The sequence below is a fragment of the Schistocerca americana genome, chromosome 2 (assembly GCF_021461395.2).
Source record: "Schistocerca americana isolate TAMUIC-IGC-003095 chromosome 2, iqSchAmer2.1, whole genome shotgun sequence".
NCBI lineage: Eukaryota > Metazoa > Arthropoda > Insecta > Orthoptera > Acrididae > Schistocerca > Schistocerca americana.
Window position 1 is genome coordinate 867,256,981 of NC_060120.1, and position 26,275 is coordinate 867,283,255.

At 37.2% G+C, this 26,275-nt stretch overlaps 1 protein-coding gene across 1 annotated transcript in view; it reads right to left on the minus strand.

Moving 5' to 3' along the window:
• Window positions 1-1,465: 1,465 nt before the first annotated feature.
• LOC124595717 overlaps window positions 1,466-26,275 on the minus strand; it is a 204,880-nt gene continuing 180,070 nt past the window's right edge. The window contains exons 4-5 of the mRNA XM_047134584.1: window positions 20,573-20,711; window positions 1,466-1,622 (exon numbers count right to left, since the gene is read on the minus strand). Coding sequence (XP_046990540.1) covers window positions 1,591-1,622; window positions 20,573-20,711 — 171 coding nt within the window. The 3' untranslated portion in view covers window positions 1,466-1,590. The remainder of the gene's footprint in view (window positions 1,623-20,572; window positions 20,712-26,275) is intronic.

Consider the following 26,275-nt stretch of genomic DNA (forward strand, 5'->3'; position numbering starts at 1 on the left):
TCAACAACAAAGCTATCTGTAATTCAGTTTCACAAAAATGTGTCTGTAGTCTAATAATTCTCAACAAGTTTTCAATATCTATGATTAAGTGGTACCTTTTTACAATTATGCTTCATGTAAGTGGATGAATTTGTTCATCACCTTCTGATTAGTGGATGAAAAGAGAGCTAGCCATCATAAACCTTTTTTTTTTTCAATTTTTTCCCTTTACTGGAGGTTTAACAGACAGTGAATTAACACAAGTGCAGTGTGATGATAATTAACTTGTGGTATAATATTGCAGTGAGAACATTAATTTGAAAACAAGCAGTGCTCGGATTACACAAGGCATGTACCTTTTGTGCTACTGTTTTGGTGAAGGCATTATCAGAGCTGTAGGCAGCATAACTTAACATGGTGTTTGTGAACACTGACCAATCAATCATAATGAAGTCCAATGTGCCTATAAAAACCCTATCTAATTATAAATGTGTTCATAACAATCAATTAAACAATATAATTAGCATTCACAGTTGAACATCCATAGCGTCTGCTGAACAATGCCTATTCATCCTGAAGAAAGGCACTCAATCAACTGATTTTTTCCTGTATGTTAGAGTCTTTATATATACCATGGCTTTGTGGCCCAAACTACATAGCATATGTTACTTTACTGCACATAAATTTCTAGTTATACTACTGAAATTTTGGGTATACTAACAACAGTTTCAACAAATTCTGCACAGTCTCTTCTCATCTAGCGCAGTGCCTTCTCTTGCATGTGAGAGTTACTATATTTTCCTTTGTGGTCAAAACCTCATGCTGCTTTCTATTGCTTACAAGTGCTGATAGTCATCAACTCAAACAGTTCTTCACTGGTGGAAATTTCTATTAGGCAGCTCTTTCTGCACTGGATCTGCAAGCACACAGCTGTGTTTTATACGATATGTGTGTGTAGAAAATTGATGCAATGTGGGGAAAAGATCACATGAGGATGCTATAATTGTTTTACATTAATGCTAATTTCCCAAAAAATAACTAAATAGATACTAAAAAGATGAACATGAAGTACTATGTGTTGTCAATTTTTTTAAAATGTTTTTGCACACTCATTCCAAAAATATACCTGTATTTTTAAACAATTGGGAATTGTCACTGCTTCCTTCATATTTAATACTAAACGAGTTGACATGAAGTACTACTGTGAACTTGGTTTTCCAGTTACTTCTGCATAATAAGATGGCCAGTTCAAATATACAGTGACTACAGAATTCATTCTGAATCATAACATAAAATAAAATAATCTCTCTCAGAAACAATGAACTCAATAGGTACTCAAATACTTATAGATTTTTAATTACTAACCAAACGTTACCTTGTACTGCACTGATGAAACAACTTCACTGAAGAAAAGGATTCTGATGAACTTACCCATCACAGCTTGAATGGAAATTAGGTTTTCATGTGTGAATGGAAAAAGAGTCAATAACAAAACCAAAATTATTTATTGAAATTAATTTAATAAATTAAGTGTGAACAAAAATACTAAATACGAACAGAAACAACAGATGATTCAGGTGACTGCTTTGTCATAGAAATTTCAGTGATGTATTACCTGATTGGAGGTACCACATCTAAGGTATCTGAAACATAAAATGAAAACAACATTATGTTTCATTTAATACACAACATAGCGGTGACAAATAACTCTTCCTGTTAGTACTTATGGAATAACAATGTGTGATTTAAAAAATAAATGAATGTATTCTGAAAGAAAGTACATGCACCCTATGAAGGACTGTTTACACACCTCATTCAAAAAAAAAAAAAAAAAAAAAAACCAAGACAAATACAGTGAATGACAAATTAGTATGGGAACAATGTGAAGGAATTATAGGAATACTGAGAAAAAAAAATCTGGTACATAGCTATGAGAATTGTTTGGAAAGAGAACGGAAGGAGAACTCTGCGATATGAGAAAAAGCTGATCTGTGACGGATAGTTACAAAAATTGCAACTGACTAACTGGCCCAAAACTAAAATGTCACTGCAAAATAAGGGATGTCTACATGCACTTATTAGTTATGCCAATTTAATTTCACATGTATGTGATAGAAATCACCATTACTTCATTTGTTTCACAGAATGAAAGAAGGAAGGATTCTTGAGTTCTGTCACACATAAGAAATCTGAATTAATAAAGAGAGTAAGACTTCTATGCCAGTCCTGAGTGCAGGGCATGATTGTGATGAGTTAATTATACAGAGGCAATGAGCTTGGAGTATATGGAGCGCAAATGAAAATAATAAGACAGATGGGAAAGATCAGGAAATACGGAACACTGGGAACAATTCAGCAAACAAAGAACAGAAACATCAAGGATATTCTGCAGAGTCAAACGATCATTTGAGAATGCAGAATTACAAAATCTCCAGGATAGTTTCACAAAAAATAATAGCAGAGATTTCTTTCAAACTTTCGAAGACAAGCTCAAAGGATAGCAGCTCCCAAGCGTACGCTTAAAAAATAAACAGGGCAAAATTGGATTGAACGATCAAGAAAATTGCAATGTATTGGCCAGATATTTCGAGAAGCTGCTCAACTGGCCACCTCTATCCACCAAACTGGAACTTCTGGCTCCTCCTGAGAACCTAGAAGATCATATGCCACCAACAAAAACTCAGTATAAGCAGAAATGGGAAGAATCGGAAATTGTACAAGATCTACACCGAATCTTCCAACAAATATGGGAGACAGAAAAACTGCCACATGACTGGAAATGACACTGATCCACCCCCTTCATAAGAAAGGTGACAAACAAGATGTAAACATCTGTAAACATCTACAGAGGCGTATTACTAGCTCCAGTCACCTACAAAATCATCTAAGAGATACTGCTGAACAGAACAGAAGGAATCCTAGGTAAACAACTTGGAGAATACCAGGGTGGGTTTCGGAAGGGCCATCCTGTGCTGAAATCAATAATCCGACACAGAATGCTGACTGGCATAAATATAGTGGTTTTTTTCACTGACTTCAAAAAAGCCTTTGACTTGGTGGATAGAGAGACACTTGATAGGCCCATCAGAGAACTGGGGGTCAAAAACAAACAGGCAAACACTATCAGAGAAACCATAAAAGGCACAAATTCCAAATTGAAGTCTATGGGAGAACTGTCCCAACCATTTGAAATCAAGACGGGGTGTGCGAGGGCGATGGATTATCACCAATACTATTTAACTGTGTCCTGGCGAAGATTGTGAGAATTTGGGATTTCGAACTTTAAAATCAAAGGATTAGCCCAATCTGTCTAGGAAGAAAATTTGGAGGAATCAATGTCAACTGCTTGGCTTTTATTGATGATTTGCAATACTTTCAGGGAAGTTAGAAGTAGTGGCCATACAGGTCAACCTACTAGAAAGAATCGCTGTCAAAGCAGGACTTATGATCTCGAAAAAGAGGACCAAATTCATGAACAGTGACAAACATGGACCACAATTCCTTGAAACAGAGATTGGACAGATTGAGAGGGTTAAAAAAATCAAATACCTCAGTGAAGCCATACAAGAGAAAGGACTGAGGAAAGCTGCTGTGGAGGACCAGATCTCAAAAATGGAGAGAGCTGATGGATTAACTAAAAACATTTATAACAAAAAGTGCATCTCTTGAATAGCAAAATAAAGAACTACAATGCAGTGGTAGAAACAGAATTCCTGTACGCCAGCAAATGCCTCTCAATGAATTACAAGTTGGAAAAGCTGGAGATACTAGAAAGAAGAATATTACTGAAAATTGAGGGTCCAACCCAGGTTGAAACTGCCTGGAAACTTAGGAGCAACAATGAAATCTACAAAAAAGTGGAGAAAATCTAGGAGACCACGAAAAAGTGGAGGTTATCATTTCTAGGACACCTGTACAGAATGGACAAAACCAGACTAACCAAAAGGATATTTGACTACCCGTGGAAAAAGAAGACAACAACAATACGGATTAAGGAAGCTCATAAAGATCTGTAAAGGTTCAATATTCAGGAAGTTCAGATGTTAAATTGGGGTACATTTCGGGCCATGATTCAAAATTTGGAAGGATTTCAAGTTGAAACAAATAAGAAGACTGGAAGAGCCTGGAGGGATGAACAGAAGCAACAGCACAGCGTCCATATGAAGGAGTGCTGGAGAAAGAGGAAACTTCAGACAAAGAAGAAATGAAATTGTAGTGTGATCCTAAATGGTTAATTCACAAAAAAACACTTACCAGAAGCAAGGAAATATGTATTGAAATGTCTCAAAAGATCAGACTACAACATACAAAAGTTCAACTAACACCAATTGAATCACACTTTAAAGAGAACAACAAAAGAAACTGTTATAAAACAATCAAAAATAGTTTAAAGAAGTACACACCATCTAATTTACATTTTATGGATCCAAAAATATAGAAACTGTATATAACAGCATCAGGAACTGCAGAATGCTTGTGGACTATTTCAAAAAACTACACAACTGAGGGGGAACTGTCAAAACCTTTTGAAACAAAATCAGGAATAAGACTGGGAGATGGTTTATCAACATTATTTTAAAAGAGATATTCACATGTACATATTAGTTATGCCAATTTAATTTCATATGTATGTGAAAGAAATGGCCATTACTTCATTGCAATGAAAGAAGGCAAGATTCTTAAGTTAAGTCACACATAAGAAGTGTGAATTAATAACGAGAGTAAGCCTACTCTGCCAGCCCCAAGTGCAGGGCATAACTGTGATGAGTTAATTATAAAGAGACAATGAGCTTGGAGTATATGGAATGCAAATAAAAATAATAAGATGATGAAAAATTTACCAGAAGCAAGGAAATATGCATTGAAACGTCTCAGAACATCAGACTACAACACACAAAAGATCAACTAACATTAATTGAATCACATTTTAGGCAGAACAACACAAGAAACTTTTATAAAACATTCAAAAATAGTTTAAAGTACACACCATCTAATTTACAGTTTATGGGCCCAAAAACATAGAAACTGTTCATAATAGTATCAACAACTGCAGAATACTTGCGGACTATTTCAAAGAATTACACAATTAAGGGAGAACTGTCAAAACCTTTTGAAGCAGAATCAGGGATAAAACTGGGAGATGGTTTATCAACAACATTTTTAAACTGCGCATTTGAGAAGGAAGTGAGAGAATGGCAAAAATCCATCTGTGCCAAGGATGTTCAGCTACAAAGAAACTGAAATAAGATCACCAGAGATCATCTAGCTTTTGCAGATGACTTGGTATTAATTCCAGACTCACTGGATAGTGCCAAACAAACAATCACAGAACTACAGAAATAAGGAGACAAAACAGGGCTAAAAAATCATTTGAAAAAACAATTTCTACATCTACATCTGTACTCTGCAAACCACTGTGAAGTGCATGGCAGAGGGTATGTCCCACTATACCAATTATTAGGGTTTCTTCCCATTCCATTCACATACGGAGTGCGAGAAGAATTATTGTTTGAATTCCTCTGTGTGTGCTGTAATTATTTTAATATTATTCTCTGATAACTATGTGTGTGACACACAGGAGTTTATAGTATAGCCCTACAGTCATCCTTTAAAGCTGGTTCTTGAAACTCTGTTAGTACATTTTCTCGGGATAGTGTGCGTCTATCTTCAAGGGTCTGCCAGTTCAGTTTTTCAGTATTTCTGTGACACTTCCTCACAATTCAAATAAATCTGTGACCATTCGTGCTGCCCTACTCTGCTGACATTCGATATACTCCGTTAATCCTATTTGGTAAGGTTCCCACATACTTGAGCAATATTCTACAACTGGTCGCATACATGATTTCTAAGTGATCTCCTTTGTAGACTGTACTTCCACAGTATTCTGCCAATAAACCAAGATCTACCATCTGCTTTACCAACAACTGAGCCAATGTGATCGTTTCATTTGATAACACAACAAACTGTTATACCCAGTTATTTATATAAGTTGGCTGAGTCCAATAGCGACTCACTGATATTACATGATCTACCCATCTAATCTTCAGCATTCTTCTGTAGCACCACTTTTCAGAAGCTTCTATTCTCTTCTTGTCTAAACTAGTTATTGTCCTTGTTTCACTTTCATACATGGCTACACTCCATACGAATACTTTCAGAAATGACTTCCTGATACTTAAATCTATACTTCATGTTAACAAATTTCTCTTCTTCAAAACACTTTCCTTGCCATTGCCAGTCTACATTTTATATCCCATCTACTTCGACCATCATCAGTTATTTTGCCCCCCAATTAGCAAAACTCATTCACCACTTTAAGTGTCCCACTTCCTAACCTAATTCCCTCGGCATAACCACATTTAATTTGACTACATTCCGTAATTCTCATTTGGCTTTTTTTTATGTTCATCTTATAGTCTCCCTTGAAGACAATGTCCATTCCGTTCAACTGCTTTTCCAGGTCCTTTACTGTCTCTGACACAATTACGTCATCGGCAAACCTCAAAGTTTTTATCTCCTCTCCATGGATTTCAATTCCTACTACAAATTTTTCTTTTGTTTCCTTTACTGCTTGCTCAATATAAAGATTGAATAACATCGGGGACAAGCTACAACCCTGTTCTAGTCCCTTCCCAACCACTGCTTCCCTTTCATGCCCCTCAACTTACAACTGCCATCTGGCTATGTACAAATTGTAAATAGCCATTCGCTCCCTGCATTTGACCCCTGCCACCTTCAGAATTTGAAAGAGAGTATTCCACTCAATGTTGTCAAAAGCCTTCTCTAAGCCTACAAATGCTAGAAACGTAGGTTTGCCATTCCTTAATCTATCTTCTAAGATAAGTCGTCACATGTTCCAACATTTCTACAGAATCCAAACTGATCTTGACCAAGGTCGGCTTCTACCAGTTTTTCCATTCGACTGTAGAGAATTCATAATAGTATTTTGCAGCTGTGACTTATTAAACTAATAGTTCAGTAATTTTCACACCTGTCAACACCTGATTTCTTTGGGATTGGAATTATTACATTCTTCTTGAAATCTGAGGGTATTACACCTGTCTCATACATCTTGCTCACCAGATGGTAGAGTTTTGTCAGGGCAGGCTCTCCCAAGGCTATTAGTAGTTCTAATGGAATGTTGCCTACTCCTGGAGCCTTGTTTTGACTTAGGTCCCCTGTCAATTTCTTCACGCAGTATCATATCTCCCATTTTATCTTCAACCAAATTCTCTTCCACTTCCATAATATCGCCCTCAAGTACATCACCCTTGTACAGGCGCTCTATATACTCTTTCTCTTCTTTGCTTAGAACTGGTTCTCCATCTGAGTTCTTCATATTCATAGAAGTGGTTCTCTTTTCTCTAAAGGTCTTTTTAATTTTCCTGCAAACAGTATCTATCTTACCCCTAGTGATATACGCCTCTACATTCTTACATTTGTCCTCTAGCCATCCCTGCTTAGCCATTTTGCACTTCCTGTCGATCTCATTTTTGAGACATTTGTATTCCTTTTTGCCTGCTTTATTTACTGAATTTTTGTATTTTCTCCTTCATCAATTAAATTCATTATCTCCTCTGTTACCTAAGGATTTCTATTAGCCCTCGTCTTTTTACCTACATGATCCTCTGCTGCCTTTACTATTTCATCTTTCAAAGCTACCCATTCTTCTTCTACTGTATTTATTTCCCCCGTTCTTGTCAATCATTCCCTAATGCTCTCCCTGAAACTATCTACAATCTCTGGCTCTGTCAGTTTATCCAGAGCAGGTCTAATTAAATTCCCACCTTTTCGCAGTTTCTTCAGTTTTAATCTAGAGTTCATAACCAACATATTTTGAAAAGAGTACACATATTCCCCTGGAAATGTCTTTCAATTTAAAATATGGTTCCTAAATCTCTGTCTTACCATTATATAACCTATCTTATACCTTCCAGTATCTCCAGGCTTCTTCCATGTATATAACCTTCTTTCATGATTCTTGAACCAAGTGTTAGCTACGATTAAGTTATGCTCTGTGCAAAATTCTACCAGGCAGCTTCCTCTTTCATTCCTTACCCCCATTCCATATTCACCTACTACGTTTCCTTATCTTCCTTTTCCTACCACCAAATTCCAGTCACCCATGACTATTAAATTTTCATCTCCCTTCACTATCTGAATAATTTCTTTTATCTCATCATACATTTCATCAATCTCTTCATCTGTGGAGCTAATTGGCATATAAACTTGTGCTACTGTGGTAGGCGTGGGCTTCGTATCTATCTTGGCCACAACAATGCATTCACTAAGCTGGTTTTAGTAGCTTACCCGCATTCCTATTTTTTTATTCACTATTAAATCTACTCCTGCATTACCCATATTTGATTTTGTATTTATAACCCTGTATTCACCCAACAATAAGTCTTGTTCCTCCTGCTACCAAAATTCATGAATTCCCTTTATATCTAACTTCAACCTATCCATTTCCCTTTTTAAATTTTCTAGCCTACATACTCAATTAACGGATCTGACATTCCATGCTCTGATCTGTAGAACACCAGTTTTCTTTCTCCCGATAACAACGTCCTCCTGAGTAGTCCCTGCCCGGAGATCCGAATGGGGGACTATTTTACCTTCGGGATATTTTACCCCCTTGCTTTCAGCTGTTCGCAGTACCAGCACAGGAAGGCCGTTTTAGTTAACGTTATAAGGCCAGACTGTTGTCCCTACAACTTCAGGAACCAACAGATACCCCTCCATTGCAACTACGGTATGGCTACCTGTATCGCTGAGGCAAGTAAGTCTCCCCACAAGTGTCAAGGTCTGTAGTTCATGGGGGGGATTCAAATAAATATATAAATAAATAAACAAACAAGAGTTACTTAGTGGCTAGCAAATGGCAATGAAGGAATATTTCACTTCATATAAAAGCCATAACAAACATACAGTCTGCAGTCTAACAGGTTTACATACTATGCATCACGTTTGGAGAATACAAAAAAATGACACAAACACAAGCAAAGAGAGCATGCTTCACCAAAAGAAGTGTGCTAGTATCAAACACAAGCTTTAATTTGAGGAAAAATTTATATGTTTAAACATCTAGAGCATAACATTGAAAGAAGGAACTGTAGAGTTTCAGATGCTGTGTTACAGAATTATGTTGAATATTAAGTGGGCAAGATAGGTCATGTGAGTAGCTTCTATGGTACCAGAAGGAGCCATAAAGAACAAATACTGAAGTGGAAGAGTGACTGGAACATGTGCAACAAATAACTATGGACACTGGTGCTATGTTAAAATGAAGGGCATGGCAAAAAGAGAGAAATCTGTGGAGAATTGCATCAAACCAGTCAAAAGACTGATGAAAAAGCAAAAGAAGTTTCACCAGCAGTATCACTATGCACCTTTAGATGTTCCATGTTTCTTAGACAGTGTCTTTTACAAACATAAGTCTTTGGAGGGATGCCAGACATCTGAAGACGTCTAAGTAGGTTCAGGAAAAATATCCTGTGGAACATACTGACCAGCAGGACCATAGCCTGTCAGACCATTCACAGAAGTCAATGATGAAACTTTCAATATGTAATGTGATATGTTATGTGATATAAAGCAGACTGCATTCTTTGCAACTGCTAGCTGAAATGTGAATGAAGTTTTCATTCTAGGAGATGAAAGACATCTAGAAGAATGTCACGTTAGATTACTTCAGATTTGAGTCACATACCCAACATAACATAGACTAGTGAATAAAATGTGAAGAATATTAATGCAACAATTCCCAAAACAATGTGGATCATGGAAATGAGTAAGATAGCCTTTGTATTGATACTTAATTATCAAACAATTGAGGTATATGGATGTCTGTTTCATTCTTCACCTTCATTGTCTTTCAGCCTCTGTTAAATATATGTCTCACACCATCACACACACCCATGTCAAATTAGGCTTGTTGTTGTTGTTGTTGTTGAGGTCTTCAGTCCAAAGACTGCTTTGATGCAACTCTTCATGCTTCTCTATCCTGTGCAAGTCTCTTTATCTCCAATAACTACTGCAACCTACATCCTTCCGAATCTGTTTAGTGTATTCAAGTCTTGGTCTCTCTCTATGATTTTTACCCTCCACACTTTCCTCCAATACTAAACTGATGATCCCTTGATGCCTCAGAACGTGTCCTGCCAATGGATCCTTCTCCTAGTCAATATGTGCCACAAATTCATCTTCTCCCCAATTATATTCAGTATCTCCTCGTTAGTTACATGATCTACCCGTTTAAACTTCCATCATTATTCTGTAGCACCACATTTCAAAAGCTTTCATTTCTTCTTGTCTAAACTGTTTTTCGTCCATGTGCCACTTCAATACATGGCTGCATTCCATACAAATACTTTCAGACAAGACTTCCTGACACTTTCATCTGTTCTCGATGTTAACAAATTTCTCTTCTTCAGAAACGCTTTTTGTTTCCACTGCCATTCTACACTTTATATCTCCTCTACTTCGACCATAATCAATTATTTTGCTACGCAAATAGCAAAACTCGTCTACTACTTTAAGTGTCTCATTTCCTAATCTAATTCCTTCAGCATCACCCGATTTAATTAATTACATTTCACTATCATCATTTTGCTTTTGTTATTGTTCATCTTATATCCTGCTTTCAAGACACTGTCCATTCCGTTCAACCGCTCTTCCAAGTCCTTTGCTGTCTCTGACAGAATTACAATGTCATCGGCAAACCTCAAAGTTTTCATTTCTTCTCCCTGGACTTTAATAACTATGCCAAATTTTTCTTTTGTTTCCTTTATTGCTTGCTCAAAATTAGGCATATTCATGAGAAAGAATCAGAAATGTAATAGAAGACTTGTTGGCACAAGATATAAACTTACACAGGACAGAGAAACTGAAGTCTAGATGTGCTTATTTTTAAAATACATTGTTTCGTATTAATGTGGTATTAGACATTCTGTAAAGCAAACAGAAATATCATGCTCAATTGTGTATCACAATTATAACCAAGAAACGAGCTCCTCATCCAGGGCTTGAACGCTTATGGGATATCAACTGTCCAATGCATCATCCTCTGCCTCACAGTGTGATGCAGGTGCAATATGGAGGGGTATGTGGTCAGGACAGTGCACTCCTGGCCATTTTCCTGATTTTCGAGATCACAGAACCACTACTATTCAGTCAAGTAGCTCCTCAATTGGCATCAATAGGCAGAGTGCACACCATATCAGCCATCCCAATAAGGAAACTTTTTGGCAGTACCAGGGTCCTGCACATGGCAGCCATCTAAGCACACCTCTCAGCTATGGATGCTACCATGAATTCACAACCTCTTTAGTCACATGAAACCATTAAAATTATTCAAATAGAACATAATTAATTTATACATCATTAAATTTCAATTATCTGAATTTTCTCTACAAGTTTTTCAAGGGTGTTGTGAGTTAAATCTTATTTTGGATAGCATTTTATTTTCTAAATTTTACTTTATTTATTTATTTGGGATTTTGCAGCTAGTAGAAGTAATTCGCTCTCTTAGGCAGCATTGGAAAATGCAACAGCAGCAAGTGAGACACTGTTTCCCATACTGGGTAGGTAATGGGTGAAACATATGGTGCAATAGTGAATCACTAGATTGAGAAGATGTACTTGAGCCATGAGAATGAATCTTCCTTGGTGGTCAATATGCAGGGGAACCACATACATTCATGTGTGAAATTCAGAATTTGTTAAATATTAGCTACCAATGTCCACTTTGGGCATAACAAATACTTGTGGACACTTACATGTCATCATAGCTTTAATACAGCAATACTACTAAACTACTAAAACTGCAGTAAACCAGTTAAAACAGTAAACAAATGTATATTATTATACTGCCAACAACATATGAATAGCTATGAAGTTTTATGAAGCATGTAAGTGGTTTCATCTGCGCATCAAGCACGTCAGTCAGCGACTGGAACGAGTCAGGGTCTGCCCTTCTGTGAGAGTCCGTTTTATCATGCTCTTGAGTTTAATTTTTTTGAGATGAAAAGTTTCAGACTATTTAATTGTGACTGTTTTACAGTGTTCACTAATAAATGCACTCTAATGGGATCCAGGGACATACTGCAAGTGGATCAGCTAACAGCATTTCACTTATAGTGATAGGTTGCCTGGTTACATCTTCTAAGGAATCCAATGTGCTACAAGAAGTGCTTCGAGGGATAACATAAACAAGAGAATCACAGAAAACAAGTAGAAAGAAATCCAACACACACCAATTCACTGAGGTAATAATGGGAAGATTTAACTTGCTCAGCCTCCACTGGGAAGGTATGACCAGTTATATTGTGGATCAACTACAGCACTTTCTACAGACTTGTAGCTAAGCAGAGAAACTTTTACAGAGGTTTGGAACCACAGGGGGATCTTGCAAAGTTTTACTCAGACAGTTGCTCACAAGAGTTAAAAGTACTCAGCTGAATGATGTTCTTTCACTATAAATTTTGTGTGAAAAACAAAGATTAACCTGACAATCATCACAATACTGCAGAGGAGACATGCGAGCTAAAATCACTTTCTGTTCATGTTCTGTTTAACTGAATTGGAATTTAACTTGGTTATAGCAGAAAACCAATTTCCTGTTACCCAGATACAGTCATAATAAGCTAATAAGTAGTTTAGCTACACAACTCACTTTCTGATGTTGTTGTGTTGTTATAGTGATAGTTATCATTGCACAACAAAAAATTGAAACATCATTAATTTGTTATGTTGTTGTTGCGGTCTTCAGTCCTGAGACTGGTTTGATGCAGCTCTCCATGCTACTCTATCCTGTGCAAGCTTCTTCATCTCCCAGTACCTACTGCAGCCTACATCCTTCTGAATCTGTTTAGTGTATTCATCTCTTGGTCTCCCCCTACGATTTTTACCCTCCACACTGCCCTCCAGTACTAAATTGGTGATCCATTGATGCCTCAGAACATGTCCTACCAACCAATCCCTTCTTCTAGTCAAGTTGTGCCACAAACTCCTCTTCTCCCCAATTCTATTCAATACCTCCTCATTAGCTATGTGACCTACCCATCAAATCTTCAGCATTCTTCTGTAGCACCACATTTTGAAAGCTTCTATTCTCTTCTTGTCTAAACTATTTATCGTCCATGTTTCACTTCCATACATGGCTACACTCCATACAAATACTTTCAGAAACAACTTCCTGACACTTAAATCAATACTCGATGTTAACAAATTTCTCTTCTTCAGAAACGCTTTACTTGCCATTGCCAGTCTACACTTTATATCCTCTCTACTTCGACCATCATCAGCTATTTTGCTCCCCAAGTAGCAAAACTCCTTTACTACTTTAAGTGTCTCATTTCCTAATCTAATTCCCTCAGCATCACCCGACTTAATTCGACTACATTCCATTATCCTCGTTTTGCTTTTGTTGATGTACATTTTATACCCTCCTTTCAAGACACTGTCCATTCCGTTCAACTGCTCTTCCAAGTCCTTTGCTGTCTCTGACAGAATTACAATGTCATCGGTGAACCTCAAAGTTTTTATTTCTTCTTCATGGATTTTAATACCTACTCCGAATTTTTCTTTTGTTTCCTTTACTGCTTGCTCAATATACAGATTGAATAACATCGGGGACAGGCTACAACCCTGTCTCACTCCCTTCCCAACCAGTGCTTCCCTTTCATGTCACTCAACTCTTATAACTGCCATCTGCTTTCTGTACAAATTGTAAATAGCCTTTCACTCCCTGTATTTGACCCCTGCCACCTTCAGAATTTGAAAGAAAGTATTCCAGTCAGCATTGTCAGAAGCTTTCTCTAAGTCTACAAATGCTAGAAATGTAGGTTTGCCTTTCCTATATTATTTACGAAGGAAACTGGGGTAATAACTTATTCACCATAACTGCAAAGTCAATTGTAAACATTTTGAAAGTATACTGACAAATGTGTACACTGAGCTAAAATTCAGAATTTCTTAAGAATTATGTCTATAGTCTTTTCACTGTATTACTGGAGTTGGCAAGAAAATAACAGTGAAAGCGCTTGTTTACCTTACTGTGATGGAAAAAAAATTACAAATGTTAATGGTATTTCTGGTGGGAGAGGAGCATTTACTTACCAGCTGCTGCAACTAGGATAGCTGGAGCTATGCTGCCACAGACACACAAATAGAAAAATAAATTATTGAATCTTTGGCTTTCAGACTACTTGGTTTCCCTTTTTCTTTTCTTTCTATTTTGGAAATTCTTGATTCCCTGAAGAAATATAGACATTAAGAAAAAGGACAAGGTGATACATGCAGGAGAACAATGAGATGAAAGTTGCTCCAAGCTCTTGATCAGATGCGTTTTTACATTTTTAAATGAGGAAAAGCTATGCAAATTTTACAACTGGATCATAACAACATATCCATAGTTACAAAATAAAAATATCAGTAATATCCATGAGTCTCAGCCTAGAACAATATTACATCAGAAACAAAGATAAAGAGTTAAATTATGCAACAGCCTACCTTGTGATTTAAAGGGCAGTGTTATAAAAATACCTTTAAACGTGACATTACATTAGTTTTACTCAATAAAAGAATTCTTGGAAAAAAAATCATGACAGCTTTTGTGAACTGAATCTGTAATAATTTCTACCATTTAAATTGTGCTGTGTGCTACTTGTAATTTATGACTGTAATTTGTAAACTGAAATTTGTCTTTGTTCTATCTTTCTCTCGATTTCAACTTGTTATATATTCAATACACTATTTAAGTATGTAATGGATCAGACTGGACCAATAAATGATGATGATGACGGTGATTGACAGCTGGATCATTCCACGTCTAAGGGACCAATATTATAAAGTCTCCCCACTTGACCATCTCCAAATCTAATTAAACTTGGTCTGGAGGTTCTATATGGTATTCGATGGTGATATACCAAATTTCAGACCAGTATCTTGAGTGATTGAATTCTTAGAGGATTTTAAAGAGAGGTTACTCACCTCCGCACCATGTACAAAGGTGCAAATGTGCCAACTTTGTTAGGCTTTTTTAAAAGTTCTAGCAAACATTTGGTAATTTGCTTTAGTATACATAGACAACCTTTTATGCTGAATCACACCATGGCAAAAATTAGGGATTTAGCCGTACCTAAATATAGGTACAAGCCTCTAAAGTTGCTAAAAAAATTGACGCACTATTCTGACCGACCACTGCTACTTTTCATATGAGCCAATCACGCCAAAACTTCAGAGGGCTATTCCTACCTATGATGTCTACATATCAATCAAATTTAATCAGCACTGGATGCCCAGATAAAAAGATATGCATCTGCAAAGTTGGCCAAAATCTTCTACTTGCAAATTTTAGGGTATTTTTGGGGGGCAATGTCTCAACTGTGACTTCTTCAATCCTTTTTTTTTTTCTTGCTACAGCTGGATAGAGCATCCTTCAAGCTTTCAAAACTATATTGTTTAATTTCTCGATCTTGCATATTGGTGAGTAAGAATACCAATCAAAAGTAGGAAAAATGGATTACTGATAAATGCAAAAATTAATACTATCTGAAGTTGTAAACCAAAAAATGTGTAATTGTAGTGTCTTTTAACAGAATAAGATTTTCCTGTGGTTTAGGGAAAGTAACTATGTTAATAAGAATTATTTTTACATTATTTTACAGTGTAGAATATAAATATAATAAAACCTCAGAAAGTGCCCTGTAGATTATTAAATCTAGGAGACCATAATGGAATGCTATGTTGCTTTAGAAGGGTTTAACCTTACAATGCATTGTCACCCAGTTTCCATTGGTATTTTAAAGCAGCAATAGTTTTTCACAGCTCTATCCCCACAGCAGTGATATACATTGCTGAATCACCACTTTCAATTGCTGCTTCCATTATTGGCAATTTTAACAGTTGCAGTTTTTTGTGCAGTGTAATCTTTGATGCTGACACTGTATAGTCTTAGTGTTGAGTACTGAGTGGTTGAATAATAAGTAATCATAGTTGTAGCTGAAGGTAAGCACTAAAACAATATGTTTTGGTGGTCCAATTTGTACATTTTATGTAAAACAACACTGAATATTGTCTGAAGTCATCACCATTCTATCATGGCAGAAGGGAACTACAATCAATTAAGGAAATGTCACCAATTGACAAGCAGCTTCTTCAGTGTAGGTCTGAGCTTGGTTTTACTGAAGATGCCCAAACTTGTTCAATCCAGAATGCCTTGTTGACAACAAAAATTTCAATTTCTGTAGAATTTCTGCAGCCCATTTGGTAAAGAAAAACATATAACCAAGAAGGCTTGAACACCAGTTAACATTGCAATGTCTGATTGGTTGAAGTTACTGACTAATGAAGTTTTTAAACCTGGTCAGAAAATTTGTACCAACAACCGCAGACATGAAATGCCCAAAAAGAATCATCCCGCCAGGATAAGCAAGAATCACCATCCACTGAAGACATGGATGTTGTTGGTGCTTGCTTTACTGCTAACACTTCATTATCATCACTTGGAGGATCACTACCAAAGCTTCAACAGATCAGTGAAAGGGATTCAATGGGATACATAAAGTGCAAATGTCTGAAAGCCCAAGGCAGGACTACTAAGGTAATTGCCACAATTGCTGGTGTGAGCCAAGTAGTTATTGCTCAGATAAAGGTGGAAGAGTGCCATAAATGTAAAGGTATGGATATCTTAACTGAACAACTTAAGATTAAACTTCTGACTTCAAGCAGTAGCAGTAAAGTTCAAATTTTGACCCTGGTCCCAAATACCTGCACTACTGAAAAAATGGCTAAAGAATTTGCTGTTTCAACTAAGATGGTGAAAAAGGCTAGGAATCTAAAGATGCAAGATGGGATTTTGGCAACATCTGCATACCAATAAGGGGAAAAAAACTCATACATGAAATAAAACAAAATTTCCTCACTTTCTTTGAAGATGATGAGTTTTCTCATTTATGGATTCTGTTGCAGCAAGAATAAATAGAGAAAGATTCACAAGGATAAACACCTACTGCTTTGTAGCCTTAAAGAAATGTTCATTGCTTATTGTAAGCAATATGGAAATGAACTAAGCTTCTCAAAATTATGGGATCTCAGGCTGAAATGGTGTATTACAGCTGGTGCTTCTGGATCACATTCAGTATGTATATGTGCAATTCACCAAAGTGTCAAATTAATGTTGGTTTCAGCAACATCCACTCAAGATGACTATAAGGAATTCATGAAAAAAACTGTATGCAATTTGGAATCAAAAAATTGTATGCTCCAACATTGTGAGGAATGTCCAGGAAAAATGTGACTAGAGGCTTTTCTTGGAGAGACTATGACCATGAAGAAACAATGGAATACAAGCAATGGGTCCATGCTGGCAGAGACACACTGAAGACTTGCCAGAGAACTGTTGAAGATTTCATGGAGGCATTGATTTTTAAAATTACCAGTTTACGAAGGCATCACTTTGTGTCAGAACACCAAAATGTATATCTTATGCAGCTAAAAAGAAATTTAGAAGAAAATGAATTAATTATATTCACAGAGTTTCCTGAGAATTATTCATTTGTCATTCAGGATACTGTCCAAGGATTCCATTAGGAGAATAGTCAGGCCACATTTCATCCACATCATGTCTATTTCAATGGCAAAGAATGTCAGAGCATAAGCATTCATATGATCAGCGACTGTTCTGTCATAATACCAAATCGCTGTCCATGACTTTCAAATAAAGTTCATAGCATATTAAAAAGACAAAGACTGAAAACATTAAGAATATTTATTACTTTAGTGTTGATTCAGCTGCTCAATATAAGAACTTCAAAAGTTTCATCAATTTATGCCTGCATGAAAAGGATCTTGGCATCACTGCCAAATGGAATTTTTTTGGAACAAGCCACGGTAAATTGCCTTGTGATGACACTGGGGGAACAGCAAAAGGACTTGCGGCCTGTGTTAGTCTACAGAGGGCCTTAGATATCAGAATATTGACTCCATATGATTTATTCAAATTCTGTGACAATAGTATTCCAGGTGTAAAGCTTTTTATGTACAAAAAGAAGAAATTAAAAAATTCCACCCAGATCAAGAAACAAGTTTTACCATGGGACAAACAGTATATGGAACAAGAGAAAAACAATTAATTGTAATCAGCTCAGAGTAAGCAGAATTTCCAATGAAGCTACAGCATTCATAGTTGACGCCTTCAAAGCAGATGAAGAAATTCCAGCAGTCTCAATTCCAAGTTTATAACCAGGACAGTATGTTACTTGTATGTATGGCAATTTTTGGTGGATTGGACACGTGTGAAGTTTCACACGAACAGCAAGACATCCTTATCAGCTTTATGCACCCACACGGTCATGCACGTTCCTTCCACTAGCTGTCTACTAAAGATACCTGCTGAATTCCTGAGCAACATATCTTCATGACTTCAGAAGCCCCATCATCATCATCATCATCATCATCAGCAGCAGCAGCAGCAGCAGCAGCATAACCAAGAAGACAATTCAGTTATCCACAATCTGTCATTGACAAAATTGTAGAAGGGCTTAAACAAAAATGGAACTGACTCTCCAGTATTTGTTCTGCAAATTGCTGTGTTTTGTACTATACTTGTTTTTACTTCATGTGCTAAATTAATATTTGAAACTGACTTATACACCTGAATAAAAATAATTAAATATGGGACTTAATAAGGAAAATATTTGACTTTTCAAGCTTCTCAAAGTGCTAAAATAATAACTTTTGAAACATTTTCTTACTTGTCAAACTGAAAGATCCAGGAATTAACCAATATTTCTTTGAAAGCTTAAAGCATGCTTTTTCCAGTTGTAGAAAGAAAAAAGGGATTGAAGAAGACACAATTGAGATATACCCCCCCCCCCCCACAAAAAAAAACCACTCAAAAATTTGCAAGTAGAAAATTTTGGCCAACTTTGCAGGTGCATATCTTTCCGTCTGGGCATCCAATGTTAGCTAAATTTGGTTGATATATGGACATAATAGATATGAATAACCCTCTGAAGTTTTGGTGTGATTGGTTACATGAAAAGTAGCAGTGGTCGGTCAGACCATGGCTCTCAGAATGGTTTGACAGATTTTTTAGCCATTTCAGAGGCTTGTATCTATATTTAGGTACAGCAACATTCCTAATTTTTGCCATGGTGTCATTCAGTATAAAAAGCTGTCTGTGTATATTACAGCAAATGACCAGATGTTTGCTAGAACTTTTAAAAAAAAACCTAGCAAAGTTGGCACATTTGCACCCTCGTACAAGATGCGGAGGTGAGTAGCCTCCCTTTAAAATCCCCTAAGAATTCAACCACTGAAGATACTGAACTGAAATTTGGTATGTAGCCACCAAAGACCGTATAGAAACTCCACGTCAAATTTCATTAGATTTGGAGAAACTCCAAGCCAAATTTCATTAGATTTGGAGATGGTCGAGTGGGGACCCCTGGTTCCCTTGACATGGAATGACCCAGCCGAGTTTGATAAGGAGGATGTCAGTTTGGCATTTTCACACAAGCAACAGCTGTGCAGTTCCGTAATGCTCACCAGATAATTCATTTTGCAGCGTCTTTAATAGGCTTACCTCTTTCCTAAGCAGTTTCTCAGTTAGCTTCATGCATTTCATAAAAGAAACTAACTGAACAGAGAAACAAAGAAAATGATAGCAAATCACAACACAATAATTATGCTACAGACCACAACTGTTATGTCCAGCTGACTGGTGACTGGCAGCCAGGGTAGCAAAACAATATGAAAACTATGCTCAGGGCAGAATGTTAAGCCAAACTCAAGATCTGACTAGTTGTTACTATGGCAGGTGACCTGTGCATTAATAGCTGTCAGCTACTTTGTTATTCTGATCCAGATATGCAAACATTCAGCATGAGCAATTTAGGTGTTGTTACCTATTTGTCAGACATGGATGAAGTACTGAATTAATAAATTAAGGATAGTAGCTTTAATAACTTGTACCACACGAGAAAGTTGTTTTCAATGAAATTATGGGATGTTAGATTGGACACCAAACCTCAAATTTGTGGTCAGCAAATACAGCAGCCACTATATGGACGAACTGTAAAGATACGATTAAATGCAACACTACTATTAGGTTGTCAAGCTATAGAATGAACAGTCAAAACAAGAGAAAATCATGTTTACGATGCTGCCTCATGTGAAACAATGGAGTTATCACTTTTCCTTTGCCATCAAAACTGTTTCTTGATAATTGAGAGAAAAAGTTTTGGAACCTTCACTTTAGTAGTTTTCCATGGAAATGAGTGGCACCCACAAATTTAGGAATACTAGCAGTTTAGGTGTTCTCAACCTTCTTCCCAAGTAAGCACTCCCACCAAGTTTCTCTATTTCTGTAAACAACTTCGAAACTGTAAAACTACTGTAGCTATTACTACATCACATTTGGAAACTATGTTTCTTATTGAGCCCCGCCCCCCTCTACTCAGAAACAGACGTGGTTAGTCCAAATTCTTCAGCTCCGAAATCATTAAATGCGAAGCACAGAACATAAAATATACAGAGCAGAAGAAGCAGTTGCAAACTGTTTCAAATCACTATAACGTTTTAATTTTACCATCTGCTGCTGGAGGCCGACATGTGAGGTATCGGTCATAGAATTTACTGCCCTCCACCGGCCGCTCACAATTTGCTGCACCGTTGTAGTGAATCATCGCATAATCATCACAGTTCGTTACTCCGTCACCGTTGCAGTCCTGTAATATTTATAAACAAACACCTTACACTATACGTATCCTTACACTTTACACATACACAACAATACGTCACTCCTTCGATCTTCACAACATACTATCTTTGGTGTGCTAAAAATGAATCCAAGCAATTAGACAAGCGACAGTCACAAATTATCAGCATGTGTACCTATATTAATTTAACTGTTGTGATATCAAGGCTTCATAAATGCGATTTTCGCTCATAACAACGAAACACGGGTAAGTAAATACTCAAATACGTCACGTGAATATTGGCTTTTATGCACATCTTGTATATTTCGACAGTTGGTAGCGGTCTACCAGTTTTGCGAAAAAAATTATAAAACTTAAGGGAAAATGTGGGTACCTATATATGATATTTAAATATGCGTATTTGATGATCTCATAGCTAAAAATTAATTTTTTTGCTTTGGTGTGTACTTCATTAAAATATGAATTGTTATTCTTTGGTGGCACGATGTAAGACGTAGAACGAATTAAAAACATTGAAATTCGCTGTTTATGCGGCTGTCGAAGGAGACCAAGAGCAGATGCTTATTTGGCGTGGGTTTTCAGGTGTCGTTCGCTGCACTTACACTACTAGCATAGCCCACTGTGATGTTGGCTATGCTAGTAGCTGTACGGGGTAAAGGGTACTTTACCCTTTCTTCCAGTATAAGTCGCGTACAGAGTGTTGGAAGAATGGGTACTGAAATACCTCCGCGTGTGCTGTAGTTAGTCTGATATTGTCTTCAGGCTTGTTATGGTAGCAATACGTAGGGGGTGAAGTAAATTCCTAAATTTTACACTGAATCCTGGTTCTTCAAACTCTGTGAATAGCCTTTCGCGCGATAATTATTTCGCTCCAAGCGTCTACTAATGCAATCTTTCACTTTCATGACGCTCTACTGTGACCATTCGTGCCGCCCTCCTTTGTATACGTTAGATATCCCTGTAGGCCCATCTGTTATGGGGTCTACCTTACGGAAGAACCTTGGGTCCCACACATGCGAAAATATTCGAATCTGGGACTCACAAGCGATTTGTAAACATCAACTATTATACCCGAAAAACAGGAGGGTAATGGAAAAGGCTTACATCTCGTTACATTAAACAGCTTATTGGGTCTGGTGCAGCAGGGGATACAACCCGTCGGCTTTGAACAATGACGTCATTCCTTAGTCATAGATCTTAATGTCTTCACTTCGAGGCATAGATAATAAAGCAGTTCTGTGTTCTAATAAGCTTTTGCTGTTATGTTTCAATTTCGTTTTTTTACTGATTGCTTAATAAAGTAGGATCAGTTTATTCTATCTCGTGAGATTTTTTTTTTAAAGCCAAAAAACACTTATCAGCTACTGAAGGCAGCTACAACACTAGAAGAATCGCTTCTCGGCTTTTGACAAGATATTGCTTAATAAAGTAGAATCAGTTTATTCTATCTCATGAGATTTTTTTTTAAAAAAGCCAAGAAAACACTATTGCTCAATAAAGTAGGATCAGTTTATTCTATCTCGTGAAATTTTTTTTTAAGCCAAAAAACACTTATTAGCTACTGAAGGGAGCTACAACACTAAGAAGAATCGCTTCTCGGTTTTTGACAAGATATTGCTTAATAAAGTAGGATCAGTTTATTCTATCTCGTGAGATTTTTTTTAAAAAAAGCCAAAAAAACACTATTGCTTAATAAAGTAGGATCAGTTTATTCTATCTCGTGAGATTTTTTTTAAAAAGCCAAAAAAACACTATTGCTTAATAAAGTAGGATCAGTTTATTCTATCTCGTGAGATTTTTTTTTAAAAAAAGCCAAAAAACACTTATTAGGTACTGAAGGGAGCTGCTTAATAAAGTAGGATCAGTTTATTCTATCTCATGAGATTTTTTTTTAAAGTCAAAAAACACTTATTACGTACTGAAGGGAGCTAGAACATTAAGAACAATCGCTTCTCGACTTTTGACAAGATATTGCTTAATAAAGTAGGATCAGTTTATTCTATCTCGTGAGATTTTTTTTTTAAAAAGTCAAAAAACACTTACGCTTTTGACAAGATCAATGTTTACCTCTCTCCCATTCCTTTGTTTCTCAACATTCTCCTCAGCTCTTTCATCTCTGTAATACATGCTCTCTGGCGACTTGTGACGTCATTGTTAAAAGCCGACGGGTTGTATCCCCTGCTGCACTAGTCCCAGCTTATTTATAGATGTTGACTACAATATGAATGATTCATGTATGGATCATCGGGTTAAACTTTAACCCGGACGGAAGGAAAGTTAGCAACGATAACTGGGAGCTGATAGTCCTCTTGCGAATCATGTACGATCTGGCCACAATTGATCTCTTTATGATGCTTTTTTCTCTCTTCCCGAGCGGGTATTCGAAAACGAAAAGGGGTGAAACATAGCATTAATTATTTTGTTTCGACCATTTTGGTTATCTTTTATGGCAATGTATTGGATATAACCAGTAGTCGAATTTTTTGTCATGTATTTATTTGTACGTTTGTGTACTTTGAGATTTATTTATGAAATTATGGACTAATATAAGTGATTAATTTATGAATCCTCATGTGGTTGTAAATGACTCATCATGTGTGATGATATAGTAACTGACAATGGCTGCGCATTTATGTTGCATGTAGCTAATTATTTCCTTTTTATTTTTTTATGACAGTATGTTTGTTTTATGTATGATTCTGGCGATTATTTTATACAATTTCCTTTAGTATAGTCAGAGAAAGTCAATAAATAATAATATCGAACATCCTACAATGATTTTATCATCTTGCTTATAGATGTCGGTTCATTATACAGGGTGAAGCGAAATTCGCGCACTCGGGCTTCGCTGCGTGACTCCTTACATGCCAGCGATAAAAAAATGTCTTTCAGAAAATTTCATCTGGCGAATACATCTGGCAGAAAATGGGCGTTAAAGAGCGGCAATCTGGCAACACTGTAACCACATGTATGGTAACGACCTCTGTCAGCACAGGTCAGCAGGAGGTCGAGGGTTCGACCCTGTTTTTTGTTTGCCAATTTTATTGCAACATTTCACACTGTAATATACACCGTATCTTAGGTCACATGTATCCTAAATTTACAACATTTTGTAATGCCGGACATAACAAATATGTAGTTAGACAAATAAGAAATAGACAGTTGAAAGAACTGACCTGTCATAGGACAGAATAACTACAAAAACAATATCAGTTTCGCGATGCTAAAGATGGTAGCACAGTACAATAGCACAACATCTACTTATCCTTTATACTACATGTAATATGAGCGCTCAGATGTCGCACATTAGTAACCAGTGACAGTAATAATGTTCAAATTAATGACTGCCTGACCTTCACAACAGAATACTTTGTTCTCAGAACAACAGATGCTCAAAGCGACCTCCCTGTACGTCCAAACGCTGTGGAACACGCTGGACCATACAGCTCTGGACCCTTCACAGAAAATCTGCACCCACAGTAAAAAGAGCAGCACGAACTCGTAAATTACTAGCAATTCTTCCATATTCGTTGGTGGAGTAGAGTACACGTGCTCCTTCAGGTGTCCCCACAGGAAGAAATCCAGGGGATTTAGGTCAGGTGAACGTGGTGGCCATACAACTAGACCTCCACGTCCAATCCATTTCCCTGGAAATTTTCTATCCAAATATTGCCGCACATTAATTCAAGAGTGTGGCAGCTTACCATGATGTTGGAACCATATCCTCTGCCAAACATGTAGTGGGACATCTTCCAGTGCATCAGGCAGATAGTTTGAGAGGAATTCATGATACCTTCGTGCAGTCAGCCAGTCAGGCAATACGTAGGGGCCCAAACAACTGTCGTCCAATACTCCGGCCCAGATGTTGATACCAATGCGAACTTGATATCCACGATCGTAGGTGATGTATAGGTTAACCTCACACCAATGGTGGGCATTGTGCGTATTGAAGACGCCGTCAAGAGTGAATGCTGCTTCATCCGCCCATATTATGGTGTTCACGAAGTCGCCATGGGCCTTCTGTTCTTGCTGGGACCATTCACAGTATTTGCAAAGCACATTGTTAGTCCTACTGGTAATGTGAAGCCCTAACGAAGTGTAATGCACGTGAACAAGGCAAGAACAATACTTGATACTAATTTATGGTACCATTGGAGAAGGATACAAATAAAACAGGTTTCGTATCTAGTAACTGAAGTGGTGCGAATAAATTCATGCCCACAACGTGGAAAGGGCTGCTTTAAAAGCTGACCAATCTTCTATTTCTACGTTTGTAGTATGTAAGTGCAAATGTTTTCTAGAGGGCCCGCTGCAGTCGTTGTTGACGATTAAGATACCAGGTACCGTACCACCTGGACTACATTTACCAATTTAAAAACTCATGCCTCAAACCTGGATTGAACCATTGACCTCCAGCACCGTAAGCCAAAACTCTATCGACTGCACCAACTGTACAACCCAAGTAACATGTACTGAGAGAGGTAATTACCATACATGAGGTTACAGTGTTGCCAGATTGCCACCCATTAACGTACTTTTTCTGCTGGATGTACTCAGCAGACGAAATTTTGTAAGAGACATTTTTTTTATCGCTGGCATGTAAGTAGTCGCGCTTTGGAGCCCGAGTGCGCGAATTTCTCTTCACCCTGTATAGAGGAGAAATGAGTTGGGTGAAAACTGGACCCTAATGGCATCTCTGTCTTACTGATCATTATCCCAAGTGACAGGGATAGTGAAAAAAATGGGCAGAAATCATCCACACAACTGTGATATGCCGTACATCTCAGTGAATCGCAGCTCACTTCATCTCTGTCGGACACTGCTTTAGCTGAAGAAGAATCTTATGTTCAGAACAGTTTCAGTGAAAATGACTACACTGAAATGTTTGTAGAAATTTATCAGATGAACTTATTGGATCCAAAGTTTCAGAAGTAAGTGATCCAGCAGCCAGTTCACAGACATAGTAACAAGCTAGCAGTCAGTCTGCAGAAAGTATATACAGCTATGCAAGAATACTCAATCTTGTTCCAGCCCAGACTCACAAAGTAACAAAAGGCGATTAGATTTACCACAGCAGGCAAATTAAATCAAACGAAACAGTACAAAGACAAAAACTGGAAATGCCATTTGGAATAAACCAACCCTAAATAACAGACAGGTTTGTGACAGAAGTCACAAACTCTAAATAACTCTGAACAGCAAAAGAAGTTAATTGGTTACAATTATATTCCTGTATTTATATAAGAACTTGAAAACCCATTTCAGATTTTTAGTGCCATACTCTAGATATGATTTGTGTGATTATCAGTGTAAGTATATTAGCACAGGTCATGATTTGTTAGCATACTTTACAGAAGTAGCCTAAAGTAAAATTAGGATATAGTGTAGCTGTAGTAATCCATATATTACTACTCCTTAACTGCTATGACTGCGGTGCACACTATGCAGTTTGGGTTAGCACAGCATTTGGCTGCTCCAGACCCACACCAGAGGTCACCAATCATGGTGTGACACCTCCAGGCCCCTCTTTCCGATTGGACACTCTGGGCACATGCGATCGATAGGAGCCCCCT